We start from the raw sequence: 19,039 nt of genomic DNA on the forward strand, positions 1-19,039 counted from the left end.
TAAATAGATAATAGAAACATTAAAATTTAAAATTCATTTACGAGACGTCTGACAGAGTTTTAAAGAACAATGTATTTGATTGTAACATTCTTAATAAATTTCTGTAAGCAGAAGATGAGCAGAAGTTTTGTGTGACTCCCAGAGATGGCGAAAAGATCAATAATTTGCGTTTAGGCAACCCAAAATTTCATTGCGGCCTTAATTTAAAAATAAAATTCACAAAAGAAATTGAGGATTGTCTATATTTATTTCATTTAATAGTCACATTAACAGATACAAATTGTTAATTAGAAAAAGTCTTATAAATATTTTCCCAAAATTCATAGTTTTTCTTGTTGTAACTTTCATGTATAAGTTTCAAGTTATATCCAATTCTGACGTATGGAAAATAATCATCTGTTACTGTTGGCCAACTGATATTTTCCAGCTCTGGTGTTGAGGGATTTCTAGAAATATCGTAAATTAGCTGGAATAAGTTTATTTCACTTGGTTATTACCCATAGGTAATAAAATTAGACCAAATATTTATCATGTTTCTGGAAACCTGCGTGTCCATAGCGTCCCTTTTATCAGAATTGCTGGAAACAGAGCCGTTAAATAAATAATATATTTCCTCGCTGTGGCAAGCCCCTAAAATTCGTTTGGTTTAAACCTGGTTTTACTGCTGTTTTATCACACAACGACGTCACCTTTAATTTTTCTCTCTTTCAATTTTATCAATTCGGCTAAAGCCTTCTGACTTGACGGTCCTTCGTACGAGAACACGTAAAAATATACAGGGCTTTTTCTAGAAATGAAACTAAGAGTTTTTTGAACGGGATAATTAAAGAAATCTTCGCCAAGATACTAAAAAATATGATAAAATTTTAAAAATGTATACAGGGTGGCCCGAACTGTATTAGGGAAACATCGGCAGCATATTCAGCAGATAAAAATGAGTAAAAAAGTTCTTGTATGTCCTAAAATGCTTAGTTTCGGAGATACAGGGTGTAAAAGTTCCATTTTTATTTCGTTTTTTTTTTCAAATAGTTTCTGAAGTAACGTCAATATTTGGATGAAAATTGGTGTCTGGGAGTTTTTTGATATGAGAAATTTGATTTTGATGTCAATATTACTCCTATTTGTAGAGGGCGCCACCCACTTGTGTTCTATCTGATTTGAAGAGTAATAACTTTTCGTCCGTACCTGTATAAAACTAATGAATGAAAAATATACATTTCCGTAACTTTTTAGGTAAAAATGCCTCTTGGTAAAAATCGCTACAAGCAACCGTTCTCAAGATGTTTAGAATGGAAATAATCAATACATGTCATTATTATAACACAAAAAATAAGTATGTTGAGTAGATAGTTATTAGTGAAATAATAAATTTGGATTTTTTTTATTTTTTAAATTAATCATAAATCTTTCTGCGCAAAAATGGTGATAAAACAGTTTCTGTTGAACTTTTGAAACAAAAACATTTCAAATTTATGATTTCAGTCTAATAACTACTTAGTCAATATAGGTATATGTTTAATTTATGTCAATGATGACAGGTATTAATAATTTCGATTCCAAATATTTCGAGAACCATATTACTCGTAGCGATATTTACCAAGAGACTTTTTTACCTTTTTTACGTGAAAAACGTCGTAAATGTATATATTTTTAATCAGTATTTTTATACAGGTACGGACGAGAATTTATTACTCTTCAAACCAGTTAAAAAGTATGTATGTGGTGCCCTCTACAAGTCATATTGACAACAAATTCAAATTTCTCATGTCAAAAAACTCCCCTGTATCTCCAAAACTAAGCATTTTTGGACATATATTTATACGAATTTTTTACTTATTTTTATCTGCAGAATATGCTGCCGAAGTTTCCGGAATTCAGTTCGGACCACCCTGTATATATAATATTATAAAGGGTGTCAAAAAATACTGTATCTAACTTTGGTGGGTGATTCTACAGATAAAAATAAAACAAAAAGTTCCTAGGAACATATGCCCTAAAATGCTTCCCGAAAAAGTTACAGCCCTAGAAATGTTGAATAATATTTTGTTTATTTTTAAGAATATTGGTGTACCGTTTTTTCCTGAAATTTTGTACTCTAGCAAAACGCGATTGTGAAAAATTCCGTAACAGTCCTGAAAGGGTACTTTCCATTAGGGTACAGAGTACTACTACTACTGGGTGGTACTTCTTTTATCCTTAAGGTGTGTTTAGACTTTTAGAGCACGCACGAGCGTACGCGAACGGCATTCGTTCGTGCTCTCGGCTCCGTTCAAATTAAAAACTTATTTTTCGACGAATGAAGTGATCCACTTACTAGTGCGCGAACAGCAGAGTTATGTTGGTGAGCGTACGCAAATTACCGGTGCAAACTGAGCGTTCGCGAACACATAAAATCCCCTTGAGCACCGACCAAACACCGACTCCAAACGGCTCGCATCCACGGCTGCTCGCGCACATACAGATTCAGAGTGAGCGTGGGTGCACAGCCGTTTACACTTGAGCATTCGCGAAGGATCAGTGCGTGCGTGCTTAAGTCTAAACGCACCTTTATAGATACAGTAATTTCAACAAATGATATAAAAAGTTAGAACTTTTTACTTAAAAGAAGTGCTCTTCGTTTAGTTCGAAAAGGTAAACGGTTTTCAAGATATTTGCGTTTAAATATTACGATGCATCGATTTTAGTATTAGCCTTATTAGTGAAATGAAAAAATGTAAAGAAATTTTAAATAAACTAATATCCTGATTTCGCTAATGCTAAAAACGATGCATCGTAATTTTTAAACGCAAATATCTTGAAAACCGTTCACTCTTTCGAACTAAACGAAGAGCATCTTTTTAACATAAAAAAGTCCTAGCTTTAATTTTTATTTATTGAAATTGCTGTATCTATAAGGATAAAAGAAGTACCATCAGTGGTTCTCTCGACACTAATGGATAGACCATTTCAGGGCAGTTACGGAATTTTACACTATCGCCATTCACTTTGGCATTAAAATGTGTGTAAGAGTACAAAATTTCTAGAATAACGAGTTAGGTACCAGTGTTCTTAAAAATAAACAAAATATATTATTTTCATTTAACTTTTCGAGGGTTGCTGTAATTGTACTACCCAGCATGTTCGACAAATATGAACCCTATAGAACACATTGTTTGAAACACCCTGTATATAATTTAAAAGGATAACGTACCTCCAACAGATCTCTCATATTAGATAGCTCATAACTATCTTTGTGTGTAAAGTATCTCTGAATTTTTTTACCAACGATATATCTGTCTGCAACTGATTTAATATTTTTGACTGCAAATCCAGGTGTTACGTTCAGTAGCGTAACAAGATAAGGGTAAAATACTTGTACAGCTGAAATGAACTAACAATGCTTTAATAATAATAATTTAATAATTTTTCTTTATTATTTAATTATTTTATAATTCTATAAATACGTAGGTATACACACATACAGTACCTAGAGTATAAAACAACCTCCCTACGAGTTCCCAAATGGTAAAGGAGTACCAAAGGGAGACGCTATATCCCCAAAGCTGTTTACAGCAACACTAGAAGAAATCTTCCGTGGTTGTTTCTGGACTGGACTAACAAAGGATTAAAAATAGATGGAGAATATCTTAACTAAGATTCGCTGATGACTCAATCCTAATTGCCAATAGTACTGAAGAACTAAATAACTACAGTTATTTTATTACCTAAAATAAACAAAGAAATTCATGATCCAACAGCATACAGACCCATTAGCTTACTGGACGTTGAGGGAAAGCTCTACGAACATCCGATATTGGGAAAGCTAAAAGAAGAACTCTCGCAGCCCGATAAAAGTCTCTCCGAAAAACAATACGGCTTTTGAAAGGGTCGACAAACTGTTGATGCCATACGTGAAGTACTGAAAATTGCGGATGATGCTGCAAAGTTTGCTCCTCAGAACCGAATAATCTGTGCAGTTATCACCCTTAATGTGCAAAATGCATTCAACAGCGCCTCATGGCAACAAATCCTAGAGGCACTAGATAGAAGAGGCATCGAGAAGAACTTTATTAAGATCATATCATCATATCTTTTGAGATCGGTCAATACAGATAGAAACTGAAAATATTACAAAAACGCTAACCATAAATAGTGGTGTCCCGCAAGGCTCAGTTTTTGGTCCGACATTGGGGAACATTTTATATGATGATTTGCTTAAACTAGAAATGCCTGACGGCGTTACATTAATAGAGTTTGCAGATGACGTGGCTATGGTAGCAGTAGCCAAAAATGAATGTACAGGGTGTGCCACTAAGAATAGCTCTCGGCTGTATCTCGGAAAGTATTAGTCGTACGGGCTGCGGAAAAAAATATTTATGACTAAAGAGGCTATGGGAAATTGTTGGAAATTACATTCAAGTTTGTAGAACGACCGCTAGGGGGCGCAACTGCAACAAAAAATGGAGTTTTTTTAATTGATACCGTGTTGTAAAAATAATATTATTTTTACAACACGGTATCAGTAGCCCTCTTAATTATGCCCATTCTAACAAAAAATAAGATAGAAACAGTTAGTTTATTTAAAAATCGACGAAATACCAGAATACCATAATACCAGAGGTATTAATATCTAATAATTAACATATTAATTACAGTGATCAAGAAACAATGATTCAGTGAAGTCATAGTGGGCTTTGGAAAAAAGTTGCTTTTGACGTAATAGTATAAACGTCAAATTGTTATTAGATCAACATTTTGATAGTCTTATACAGCGTTTTTTAGCTTTTAATTGCTTTTTCAAAATGCCTTTCTTCTTCTAACAGTGAAAGGCATTTTTTCAAAATGCCTTTCACTGTTATTAATATGTTAATTATTACCTCTGGTATTATGGTATTCTGGTATTTCGTCGATTTTTAAATAAACTAACTGTTTCTATCTTATTTTTTTGTTAGAATGGGCATAATTAACAGAGCTACTGATACCGTGTTGTAAAAATAAGGTAATTAAGGGCTTATTTTTTGGTATTTATTATAATTTTGCTAATATCTTTGGTTTGAAAGAAGATATCAAGATGCGGTTTTCGCTGACATTTTAAGCTTTTACTACTCTTTACTATCAGCTAAAATTACATATACTATTGCATTTAATTTTTTTGAAAAAACGCGCAATGTTTGTTAAATGGTAAGACAACGCCTCCTAGCGTCTACGTTCAAAAGCTTATTATTATTGTTTATATGGTACAATATAGAGTAAGAAACACTCTTTTAAACGAGCCCTCGCTTGTTGGATTCCGATCATCCGGTCCAGAGTTATTAATATTTAAATAAAAACAGATCTAACCTTCTCCCACCACTTTATTTTGGTAAATAGGGGAAAATGGCTTTAACAAAAAATATTCAAAATCTAGTGAAGATTATGAAGCTATTACCTATAGTACACCTTATCTAGGCAAAATTGTGTAAAAACTCCATTTTCTTATTTTCTGTTGCAGTTGCGCCCCCTAGCGGTCGTTCTACAAACTTGAAAATAATTTCCAGCAATTTCCCATAGTCTCTTTAGTTATAAGTGTTTTTTTTTCCGCAGCCTCTACGGCTAATACTTTCCGAGATACAGCCGAGAGCTATTCTTAATGGGACACCCGGTATATTAATGGATGTTGTTAATACCTCGCTACTAAGAACATGTAAATGGCTGCTTTGCAGAAAATTAAGATTGGCCCCGAAAAAGACCGAAGCTGTTGTCCTAACTACTAAATGAAAGTTATCTCCTATAACGTTTCAGATAGCAGACACTACAGTTAGTCCAAAACAAGCAATTAAATATTTAGGCATATGGCTAGACACAAAAAGAACCTTTGTCGAGCATATTAATAAAACTTAACAAAAGGTCGAGGGCACTACACGTTATTAAGCCGACTTTTACCAAATGTCGGAGGACTAAAATCGTTTAGGAGGAGGGTTCTTATGGGTGTGGCGCACTCACAAATTCTGTATGCGGCTCCAGCGTGGCACAAAGTGACGGAAAATAAAAGACTTGTGCAAAAACTAGGTAAGATCCAAAGAAAAGCATGTGCGTATCGGTCAATATCGAGAGAGGCCGTAAATATAATATCTAAAATTCCCCCCATAAAACTGCAAATAATAGAAAGGCTTGAACTTTATGAGGGTATTGCAAAATATGAAGCCCGAAAGAACTTAGTGAAACGCTGGCAGCAAAAATGCGACAACGGAAAGTACGGACGCTGGACACACAAGCTTATCCCAGATATTGAGACATGGCTAAACTCGAAACGTGAAGTGGACTATTATTTAACGCAAGCACTTTCAGGACACGGGTGTTTTAGATAGTAGTTCTATAAACGGAAAATATCCAATACTGATCTTTGTAAATACTATGGCACAGTGGACGACGTTGAACATACCCTATACTACAGTTTCCGATGGAGTCAAGAAAGACATCAATTTCAAATACGTACAGGACTTACATTTAATATTTCTAACATGATGGAAAGTCTAGCCAAGAGCACAGAATCTTGGGAAGGCGCATATAAGACTGCCAGAGAAATAATAGAGACCAAAGAAAAAGAACATCTTCTTTAGATAGCCTAATTCACTGAAGAAATGCGAGAGCGGTTACCGGTGCATAGAAGGCGAAACGAAGGGAGGAGGGTTTTTTTAGTCGGTAAGAATCCGACACTACCAAATATCATACAACATCGTTGGTATTGAAGGTGTCTATGCAAGATTTTTTCCCACCTCATCAAAAAAAAAGAAATTCGTGCCATTAGAAAAAATTTAATATGTTTATGTTTTGGTAACTGCATGAAAATAAATAAGTTTTACTAACTAATTCTCTTTAATAATAGCGTTATACATACTTCCTTGAAAAAGACCAAACTCAAATTCGGTTACTCCAGCTAAAACGGGCATTTTCGGAAAATTTCCCTTTTTCATTTCGTCATAGCTGTCATTTGTTATAACGGCATCTTTGTGGTTCGGTTCCACTACAGGAGTAAAAGGAAAACCACCTTTAATCATAACCATTAATTCCTAAAAATATACTTACTATACCTTTGTTTAAGGCTACTATTACACTATCAAAGATTTTATTTTATCAAAGAATTTGACAGTGAAATATGTGTGATTTTATAAAATATTGTATATTAACACTGTCAAATTTTTCATCAAATAGCTTTTATCTACAACCGCTTAGTTATAACGTTTTTACATCACTATTTTTTTAGTATTTCAGTTACGTTATGAGATTCATATCACAACTAGTAGTGTTATGAATCTATAACACAACTAGTGTTTATAATAATGAAAAACAACTACGAACATCTACATATATATTAACTTTTCCGGCAATAATTATTCCGTGGCACGTACTGAAGCAACTTCTACATCTGAAGGAAGACTTTCGGAATCGCTCATTTTTAAAATGATTTTTCTGCAAACTGACTTCGGCAAACTGACTTTTCAGAAAAAAATGTGACAAATGTCATAGTTAAAGGTGTTAAAGGTGGGCGACTAATAAACGAAAATTAAAACACATTTTCTTATTTTTCGGTTGTAGATAAAACGTTGTACATGACACGTGTGTTTAAACATGATTACCACACTCGGGTGATTAGATAACATGATTAACACACTCGGGTGAACGTTCACACTCGTTGTTGTAATCATGTTCATAAACACACTTGTACTGTAAATAGCTATTAAAAAAGATCTTTGACAAAGAAATATGATAGTGTAACAGCGGCCTAATACATTGAATTACAATGACTGACATAACTGTCAGTACTGTCACTATCATAGATATTTTCGTTGGACAGAATACAGGTACATGAAAATTGAAGTAATTTGTGTTTTGTTGTCGAAACAAAAAGATACTTTTATGAGAAGCATGAAAAATATACAGGGTTGTTCACCACATACGACACGGAGTATTGTAGCTAAACGATTAGATTTTTACCAATTGTAAGTTTTGGGTTCGTTGAAGGACTATTAGAGCTACAATTTAAAAATATTTTTACAAGATACAGAGTGTATGTGTGACCATATTTGTGACACCTTGTGTGTGCAGTAGTAGTATTTGTGACATACGTCTCAATTATGGTATACATACACGCGTATACCACAATTTTCTGATAGCAAATTCGATATCCTCGGGTCAAAATTAGTCTGGTCGGCTAGATCCGAAAAATTACGTGTGTAAGTTTCCACAAATCATAATATTTTTTGGTATCACACACTTTCAGAATGTGGTAACCTAAACTTCACTGTATCGCAGCGCCATCTACATTTTTATACACACTCATATTTGTGGTAAACCCGGCGTTTAGATACGTACATTCCCGAAAAGTACCGATTCAGAATACACACCATATTATTTAATTTCTATTCTTTTATGTTTTCTGTTGCGTCCCAAATTTTTAAAAAATATTTGGGAATGTACAGGGTGGCGCCTCTCATACGCCGCGGAGGCTCTAAGGAGAACGACAGTTTGTATTGAAATGAAAATTTGTGAGCATATGTAGTTTAATTCAGAGCACTTTTTAAAAATATAGAGACTTCTACAGGGTGTCCCCAAAAAAAGTTACATATCAAAGTTGTATTTTTTGTAATGTATTATATATGTACCCTATATATTAATCGATTTTCGGATTCTGGGAGAAAAATAAAGGTGAGTTTTATAAGAGAAGTATATGACTAAAATGTAAGATTTTTGACATATTTAACATTTTCTAGAAATAAGGAACAATTTTTAAATTACAATAAAAGCTACCTAAATTGGAATTTACCCGGTATAGCCGAATATATAGTTAAATTAACTATCGTACTTTAAATCAACTTAAAACTTGATCCAAAAAGTTATACAGGGTGAGACAAAATTAATATTGAACACTGGTCACCTTTAAAAGAATGTTACTCTTTTATTTTAAATGGAACACCCAATGTATTATTCAGATATTCAATGGAGAGAGAGAGAATGAGAATTCATGTCTCTTCAAAATGAGAATTCATGTCTCTTCAAAATACTATTAAGGTTACCTACCCTTCAAACAAAGATTTTCTTAGATATTTTCATTTACATGATTTGATCTAAGAAAATAATATAGATCTATATTATTTGATAAAATCTAGGTGGCTCTGATATGTCTGACGTTACTTCAACATAGCTGTCTAATTAATCCAACTTTAACAACTAGTTATCATTTTGTGTCAGTTAAAACAAAAAAATTTCTTAGAACTTTGCCGAAAATGCAAACTTATATTATTATTAGGTATTGTTAAGTTAGGTTGCATTTGCAGTGTGCATTCACCAATTAATAGAATACTTAAATGTTTCTGATTTTATCTCGTCTGGTTTTTTTATGGGGATATGTTAAAGACAGTGTTTACAAAACTCGACCAACTATTGTCGACAACATGAGAGAAATTATTGTAGCTGCTCTTCTAGGCAGAACTCCACATATGTCTTTTAAAATGAAAAGATCCTTTTGTTTGTCAGTTAACAGGAAAGGAAGCATTTTGAGTATTTGATTTCATTTTTGTCACATAATTATAGGTTTATGTCTAGTTTTAATTCTGTCATAATTAAAATATGTTTTAAACGTGTATCTTTTTATTACCGTTGAGAAATTTACTCTACAATCTTTATTTTTTGTTAAATTAACAAAAGGTAATATCACACAGCCACCCTAGATTTCTTCAAATAATAAAGATCTACTGAAAATCATAAAAAATAAAATATCTAAGAAAATCTTTGTCTAAGGGGTTGGCAACCTTAATAATATTTTGAAGAAACAACAAATTATTAATTAATTACAAATTCCCCACTGAACACCGGAAAAATGTACTGGATGTTCTTTTTAAAAAAATAAAGGGAGTAACTTGCTTTTTAAAAGTGACTAATGTTCCATATTAATATGGTTTCACTGTATAACTTTTCGAGTCAAATTTCAATTTGGTTTAACATACAATAGTTACTGTAAAAATATCAGGCTATACAAGATCAACTAAAATTTAGGTAGCTGTTATCGAAATTTAAAATTTACTCTTCGTTTTCAAAAAATGTGAAATATGTCAAAATCCTTAGATTCTTTAATAAAACTCACCTTATTTTTTTATTTGCTAGAATCCAAAAATCAATTAATATATAGGGGTATTCCGTCAGAAAAACACAACTTTGATACCAAAAATCTCATTTCGATATAAACTACCGTTCTCCTTGGAGCTATGTATGAGAGGGATCCATCCTGTATAAGGTAGATTTTCAATCATTTAGCTGCGCATGAACAAACACAAATGCATTTTTTAAAATGGAACACCCGTTATTTTGATATATTATGATTTTGATTAAAAATAAGTATTATTCATTTAACTTAATATTATGAATAATTATTGTACTGTTTTTAATTAATTACATTTGAAAATTTACATTTTCAGATTTTGAAAAGCAGTTCATGTGCCTTATGAAAGACTTTTAAATAACGATATAAGAACATAGACACAGCCTGGTTTGGCTGTTAATATTTAATGGTATAGACAAATCTAAGAAATACTAAAAAAATATAATTTTCAAACATGAATAATTCAAAAGTAATTGAATCAGTGTATGGTACGTTAAATGAAAAATTCTAAAAAAATTTGATTAGAATCAAATCAAGAAATTTTTTTAGAATCAATATCTGCTATGAGTTTCTCCATTTAAAACAATTCAATTTTGATCGGTTTTATCTTGTCTTTCAGGTACCCCTTTGTATAAATATAAATGCGCCAAAAAAACTACATAATAAATCCTAGAATATTTAATAAAAATATATATAGGGTGTTTCTTAATGATATAGTTAGGTTCACGGGGGAAATTATTGGTTAATTTTAAGAAAAAAAACTTCACAGGAAACTATTTCCTAAACCTATCAACTTGATAACTGAGATACAGAGTGGACAAGGTTCCTAGAATCCTTTTGGCGGAAAATTAACTCAAGAGTCGCCTCTAAATCTCATTGAGGAACACACTTATATCATAATATATTATTAAAATGTTAATTATACAGTATGTCCCCGGATTGTCTTTACAAGAGGAAAAAAACTTTTTTATTATTGATATTTTGAGAAAAATGCATTCTTCATAAAAATTTTTGCTTGTTCTAAAATGGTTAATCCCGTTTATAATTTTCCAAATTTCCATACCGTTTTAGAGAAAATTAAAAAAACTGAAAATATGGTTGAATTTTTTGTCTAAAGTTCTAAAAATCAAAACGCGTTTCTATGGTTTTCGTTCTTTGTTGTTATTGATAGAATTTTAATTAGCGTCATATTTTTTGCGTTTTAAAATGATAAAGAAACACAAAACTTATTTAGTTCAATGCTACGGAAAGGATGATAATGGTTATCGAAAAATGTGATACCTTAACAATAGCAAAACATATGTCATTAATCAAAATTCATAATTCTCATCTATCAAAGAATGAAATCTAAATTATGTTACTCGTACCATAAAAACTCGTTTTCATTTTTAGGGCTTAGAAAAAATCAACGATATTTTCATGTTTATCATTTTCAAACGGGATAAAGGATAAAGAAACACAAAACGGTTCATGTTTATCATTTTCAAACGGGATTAACCATTTTAGAACAAGCAAAATTTTTTTATTAAGAATGCATTTTTCTCAAAATATTAATAATAAATATGTTTTTCCTCTTGTAAAGACAATCCGGACAAATACTGTATATTAGTTATATATTATTACCATAACATATTAAAATTTTCCGCGAGGAAAATCCCGAACGTATTCTAAATGATATGATAGTCGGTCGCTTGGGGTTTCCAAACCGGGTGCCCATTGTATATTTATCCCCGAAATACCGATATTAAATCCCGGGATTCCGAAAATGTCGAAAAATTTTAATGCCCAATCTGAAATGATTCGAGTTAGTCTTTCAAATATCATATTTTATTTATACTAACAGCGCTTTCAGATGGAGCGGAGCGTCCGCGCGTACCGTCCGCGTGTTCCACTAGTTCAAATGAACAATTTTACATGGGTCGCGCGTATGCTCCGTCCGTCGGAGGGAGATCGTCGACGGCTATCTTATCTTGAAAAAATATCCGTGCGGACGCTCCGCGCGTACGGTCGCGCTGAATCCTGAAAGCGCTGTTACCGCGTTTTCAGATAGAGCGGATCGGTCGCGCATACCGTCCGCGAGTTCCATTACAGCGCTTTCAGATAGAGCGGAGCGGTCGCGCGTACCGTCCGCGAGTTCCATTACAGCGCTTTCAGATGGAGCTGAGCGTCTACGCGGACCGTCCGCCAGGTCCATAAATTTAAATGAACATAATTTCACATGGGTCGCATATGCTCCGTCCGGATGAGCTATCTTGAAAAAACATTCGCGCGGACGGTTCGCTCCATCTGAAAGCGCTGTAAGCCGAACGTCAATTATTGTTTGCTATTTTTTTTTGCAACAAGAATTATATTTTTTTACTAACTACATATGGAATATTACTTTGTTTATTCTATTTTTAATAAAGCTCTTTTCCTCATTTTCTTTTTGATATATTATGTAGCTGCATTTTTATTAAATATTTCTTTAGATTAAATTTCTCATTCTGATCCCTGCGATTCCGAGAGATTATAGGTTCTTATTCCGGATTTTAAATAATTGGAAGCCCTACTTTACGCTGAGTGAAAGTTTTTTTTATATCGTTAGTTGTATTGGCTAAATATTTGTGAACAATGGGTTAGAAATACCGTTTGATCGAAAGAAACGGCGTCATAGACGCCTGCGGAATGACAATAGTTGCTAGTTTCGGCGAGGTCAATCTTTAGATGCCAGTTTCTAAAAATTGACATAAACTTATCAAAATTAATACTGAATTTTCTAACATCTAAAAAATGATTGAATGTTTCCAGACTCCACAAATCTACTTCCAAAAAATATTTTTTCTCGAATTTTAAAATTACATTATTAAAAATAATTTTTACTAATATAGAAATAAATACAACCTTCTTAAAGTCAATTGGCAGTAAGCGCCATGAAAAAATAAAGAATAGTACGGGCCAAGTAAATGGAGATCTAGGGCTTAACCTCGCTCATAATAATAATTATTGATTGTCATTCCCCAGCCGTCTTTGACACCGTTTTTTTTTCGATCGTATGGTACGTTACGATTTTTTTCGGTAAATATGCGATAATATAATATAGCTGCTTGAACGAAAACAATGATTCCAAATAGCAATATGTAGCATCCACAAACACTAATTCTGAATCAGCGTACCTACACGGAAATTACAAAAAATTTTATATTAAAAGGTTAATTCATAATTACTCACATTCGACAATAGTTGTGGAGTCCTTTTTACAGGAAGTTGAAATTTGTATATTTGTGGTATCTATATTACACACTTTTATGGTGCAAGGTATTTGTGGTAGCACAAATACACATTCTAAAATATAATATTTGTGGAACAGGTTTCCACAATTAATAAATGCCAATAACTTTCTTACGGTGGAGTGTATAGACATATAAATTATATTTTTAGGTCGTGGACAGCGGGTTCGTATCATTTCGTACAAAAATAGAGATGCTACCACAAATGTCTTTACTGCACGGTTGTCACAAATATGGTCATACGTGTATTGGTGTGTCCCAAATAAGTAAAAAATATTATAGTTGTCTTTTTTTAAATGGAACTCCCTGTATATTATTCTATTTTTAGATTCTACGATTAAAATAAAGGTAAATTTGATTAAAGTTTATCATACTTAAACCTTACCGTTTTTGAAATATTTTCAATTTTATGAAATTGCAGTAAAAATTTTAAGGCTTTATTTCTCCAAGGGTATCAAAGTTTATAATACTAAATATTTAGGTTAAGATTATTTATTGATCATATATTGTGATGCAATGATAAACATTTTACTACCTTATACAGAGTGTACAAAAATTTATAATAAATAATTACTAGCTTTAAATGGCAATAACTTGTTTAATTTAAATGGAACACCCTATATATTTTACATAAATCAGATAATTCATTTAATACTAAATATTTAGGTTAAGATTATTTATTGATCAGATATTGTGTTGCAATGATGAACATTTTACTACCTTATACAGAGTGTACAAAAATTTATAATAAATAATTACTAGCTTTAAATGGCAATAACTTGTTTAATTTAAATGGAACACCCTATATATTTTACGTAAATCAGATGCACAATGTAATTGTCTCTCAAAATTGTATTATACCATTTTTTATCCATCTCTTCAAGTTTTCGTAGAAAATGCATTTTCTTATAATTTAGACCTCATTTATCACTATACCCATGGAATATTGACATTTTAGATTATTTTTAAAAATGTAACAAATTTTCAAACAGTACAGATACTAATATTGTCGATATAGTTCGCTTATTTCATTAAAAAATAAAAAAAACTGTTTAAATATTTTTTGTTAGAGAACCAATTAATATGATCCCAGTATTCAAACTACATTAATTGATTGTTTACATTGATTAATAATAATTGCTCCAAATACTAAAAAACTGAATTTTTTGTGTGTGTATTAGACAGTGTGGTAAAAAGTAACACCTTATAAATTGTATTTCATTTTTCGACGAATGCTTCTTATTTATACTCGTAAAAACAAAGACTTTCATTTTCATAACTTATTATTATTTTCATTTCTGAGCCAAATCCACATTTATTTAGAATACTTTATTAATTAAAACAATTTAAAAGTATGTAATTAACTAAATTTTGGTCGGAAATAATGGTAGTATATTTAAATGGTATACTCTTTTACAAAGATTTACATAGTTGTTTTTGTATACCATTGGGCTTGCAATATTTACCACCTGTACATTTTGTACATATATGTTGCTTTAAAAAAAATCTGAAATGTCAATATTCCATGGGTATAGTGATAAATAAGGTCTAAATTATAAGAAAATGCATTTTCTACGAAAACTTGAAGAGATAAGAAAAAAATGGTATAATAAAATTTGATAGACAATTAAATTGTGCCTATGATTCACGTAAAATATACAGGGTGTTCCATTTAAATTAAACAAGTTATTGCCCTTTAAAGCTAGTAATTATTTAATATAAATTTTTGGACACTCTGTATAAGATAGTAAAATTTTTATTATTGCAACACAATATCTGATCAATAAATAATCTTCAGTAAATATTTCGCATTAAAATCTTTGATACCCTTGGAGAAATGAAGCCTTAAAATTTTTACTGCAATTTCATAAATTTGAAAATATTTCAAAAATGGTAAGGTTTAAGTGTGATAAACCTTAATGAAATATACCTCTATTTCAATCGTAGAATCCAAAAATAGAATAATATACAGTATGTTCCATTTAAAAAAATACAACTATAATATTTTTTACTTATTTAAAACACTCTGTATCTTGTAAAAATATTTTTAAATTGTAGCTCTAATAGTAACTTCAAACTTCAACGAACCCAAAACTCACAATTTGTAAAAATCTAATCGTTTAGCTACAATACTCCGTGTCGTATGTGGTGAACAACCCTGTTTAGGTTGGTCGATAGTAGGTAAGAAATTTATGGATAACCGTATTTCTTATTTTGAAAATTTGGATTGTCAAATACATTTTCAGAGTTACATTATTGCCGCTTACTCGTGTTAAAAGTAAAAACAACTTTATAATTTTAAATGGATCACTCCCTAAATTATTATATTTTAAAAATTACTTTTTTTTCAAACGTCAATTTTTGCGATGTGATTGACAATACAAAAAAGTATTGTTCTGTTAACGCCTAGCTATAAAAGTTTTTACGCCTTTTACGCCTATGCATAAAATTACGCAAATATGTATATTATTAAGTTGACCTAAAGTGTCAAATTCAACAAGCGTAACCATAGTTTCTCGATATATAATTACATACTAGGTATTACTTTTAATTTTTATTAATATTATTTGAAATGTTTAAAATTGTTTAAAAATTATTTGTGACGTTTGAAAAAAAAGTAATTTTTAAAATGTACCATACCATACCGCCATTACTCGCTGACGATTATTTGACACGCATCAGAAGATGGTCAAGCAAGGCGTTTTCTTTCATGAGCTTTTCTGTGACTGAAAAGCCCGATACGTGATGTTATCTGTCTACTGCACTCCAGACATTCAAAAATCTCATTGCTTTGTTGCCTCTTTACTTTTTGGTTGTCGCTCTTAACTGACTTTACAATTCTTCTCTATTCCGTTCTATTGTGAGCTGCCTCTTCCCACTCATTCTGCTTGTTAATTCCCTTTAAGTTTTCGTGGAAAATATCCTTGAACCTTTTGAGTTGTCCACCCGGCCTCCTCTTACCGTCTACAAGCTCACCGTAAAGCAGCGATTTTGGTATGCGGTTTTCTTGCATTCTGCATACGTGACCAGCCCATCTTAAGCGGGACTTTGTAATCATGACTTCAATTCTCTCGCAGTTAGCTTTTTCAAGGACCGATACGTTTAAGACATGATGGAACCATTTTATTCTTAAGAGTTGTCTAAGATGTCTCTGTTGCAACTTGTTTAATGCGTTCGTGTGTCGGCGGTACGGCACCCAGGTTTCGCTTCCATATAACATGGTGGGAATTATTATCGCTCGGTACACCGCAAGTTTCGTTTTTGTGCTTAAGTCATGATTGTAGAAAACCCTGTCTTTTAATTTCCAGAATGCTCTTGAGGCGCTGCTAATCCTGTGCTGAATTTCAGAGTCGATATTGGCCTTTTCCGAAATCAAACTGCCGAGGTAATTGAATTCCGCTACATATTCCAACAGCTCATCTCCGATTTTTATAGCATTGTTGTGATCTTCCGGGGGAGTGCACATGATTTTAGTTTTATCGATGTTCAGCTGAAGTACCAAGGCCTCGTATGCCCATGTATATGTGTTCAACATTTCTTGCAATTGCTGTAACGTATTTGCAACTAGAGCACAGTCATCAGCGTATTGAAGTTCTGTGATGAATTTTGTACGTGTTTTTGCCCTGAGTCTTTTTATGTTGAACAGACCGCCGTCGTATCTCTATCTAATGCCCAATCCTCTCTCCTGCAGTTTGCTGTCCACTATAATGGAGAGCGCTGCCATGAATATATTGAATAGGAGAGGCGCTAAGACACATCCCTGCCTAACGCCTGTGTTTGTTAGGAAGGGATCGCTCAGTGATCCATGGTATGACACTCTTGATTTGTTGTTGTTATGGAGGCTTTTTACACACTGTAAGAAATTTGGTGGGTACTCGAACTTTTTCATAATTGCCCAAAGTGCATCTCTGTTCACAGAAGGTGAAATTCTTTGTTAGATCGATGAATGCAACGTGCTGCTCTTTTACTTTTCCTGTAGTTGCCGGATGGAGAATATGGAATCGACGGCACCGCGGTTGGTGCGAAAACCCGTTTGCGATTCTGGGAGGATTTTTCTATATGTGGGCGCAGGCGGTTTGTCATAATTTTTGCAAGATTTTTTCCTCCGATAGCCAGTAGTGAAATTCCTCGGTAGTTTCCGCAGTCTGATGCACTTCCTTTGTTCTTAAATATATTCACTCTATTCGCGTTGCAAAAGTCCTGAGGTACCTCTCCGCTTTCCCATATGACATCAAAGAGAGCCTTAAGATGACCAATAAGTTCTTTACTTGCACACTTATAGATTTCCGCCGGGATCGCGTCACAGCCAGCTGATTTGTTGTTTTTAAGCTGTTTTATGGAGTCCTTTATTTCCTGTTCTGTTATTGGAATGTCTAATACATCGAGGCTGTTATACTGAGGTATTATGTTGAGTGCTTCCATATTGGGGTTGTTTTCTTGGTTAAGGATATGGCTGTAATGCTCTTTCCAGCGATTTCTGATTTGCTCTTCCTCTTTTAGAAGTTTGCCATTTTGTGCCATGATTGGGCATCTTGCTTCTTAGTTGGACCGTATACTTCTTTTACAGCCTCGAAGAATTTACGATAGTCGTGATGCGTGGCATACTCCTGAATCTGACTAACTTTTTGCGACCACCAGTTATCCTTTAGTTGGCGTAGGTTTCTTCGGAGCGTGTTGTTGGCTGCTTTAAAGTTGTCTGCTAGTCTTGGATTGTGTGGATTTGCAGTGACGGCTTGATGTGCTCTATGCTTTTGTTCCAACAAAGCCTGTATATGCGGTTGATTTTCGTTAACCAGTCTGGGTGTTTCTTTTTGTTGGATTTTCCCAGTACTGCTTTGCTGGTTTTGCGAATCGCATCTCTTAGTTGTGTCCAGCCATGTTTAGCATCCACGATTGAGATTGAAGTTATCGGTGGAAGAGATTCTTTGATGGCTTCCCGGAGGGCGTCGGCGGTATCGTTGTTCTCTAGACCCCGTACGTTCAATCTGGTCATGTAGCTTTACTTTTTACAGTGTGGATGTTTGGGTTTTAACTGGATTTTCATTTTGGAGATTAAAAGTCGGTGGTAAAAAGATTAAACTGTGATTTGGCTGCAACTGTAGCACGGGATGGCTATGGCACAGTGAGGACTCCGACGATAGTTCCCTTGTGCTACGTTCTCGGCCGGTAAATGTAATAATATACGGAGTGATCCATTTAAAATTATAAAGTTGCTTTTACTTTTAACCTGTAATGCCTCGCCTGTAATGTCAAACGTACAGCCTCGCAACAAAAATGTACCACACAATACAATATAATTTTATATACAACACACACAATATAATTATATACTTTTACAATATAATTATATACTTTAATTTTTCGCAATTTTTCAACTACTTTTCTAATATTTAGGTGATTATACTTTTTTATTAAACCTCTTATAGACTTCGAAATAACTACCTAAGTATAATAAAAATATGGTAATATAGGCAAAAACATGATCTTGAATAAGCGTTGGTAAAATCATTATTTCACCATATTGAAATTCTGGTTATCTGTTAATGAAAGTCAATAAATTGATAAAATTGTTGTATCTATTGTTTCTATCTATACAATAATTTTATATTATATCTGTTAAGGAAAGTCAATATATTCGGTATCAGTTATTTTATGAAAT

The 19,039-nt window shown here is 32.8% G+C and overlaps 1 protein-coding gene across 1 annotated transcript in view; it reads right to left on the reverse strand.

The window, feature by feature from the left end:
* Window positions 1-223: 223 nt before the first annotated feature.
* LOC115881212 (venom carboxylesterase-6-like) overlaps window positions 224-19,039 on the reverse strand; it is a 36,243-nt gene continuing 17,427 nt past the window's right edge. The window contains exons 7-11 of the mRNA XM_030898624.1: window positions 6,857-7,028; window positions 3,191-3,360; window positions 690-846; window positions 498-630; window positions 224-446 (exon numbers count right to left, since the gene is read on the reverse strand). Coding sequence (XP_030754484.1) covers window positions 284-446; window positions 498-630; window positions 690-846; window positions 3,191-3,360; window positions 6,857-7,028 — 795 coding nt within the window. The 3' untranslated portion in view covers window positions 224-283. The remainder of the gene's footprint in view (window positions 447-497; window positions 631-689; window positions 847-3,190; window positions 3,361-6,856; window positions 7,029-19,039) is intronic.

This window comes from Sitophilus oryzae, unplaced genomic scaffold (assembly GCF_002938485.1).
Source record: "Sitophilus oryzae breed Bouriz unplaced genomic scaffold, Soryzae_2.0 scaffold_1701_pilon_pilon, whole genome shotgun sequence".
Lineage (NCBI taxonomy): Eukaryota > Metazoa > Arthropoda > Insecta > Coleoptera > Curculionidae > Sitophilus > Sitophilus oryzae.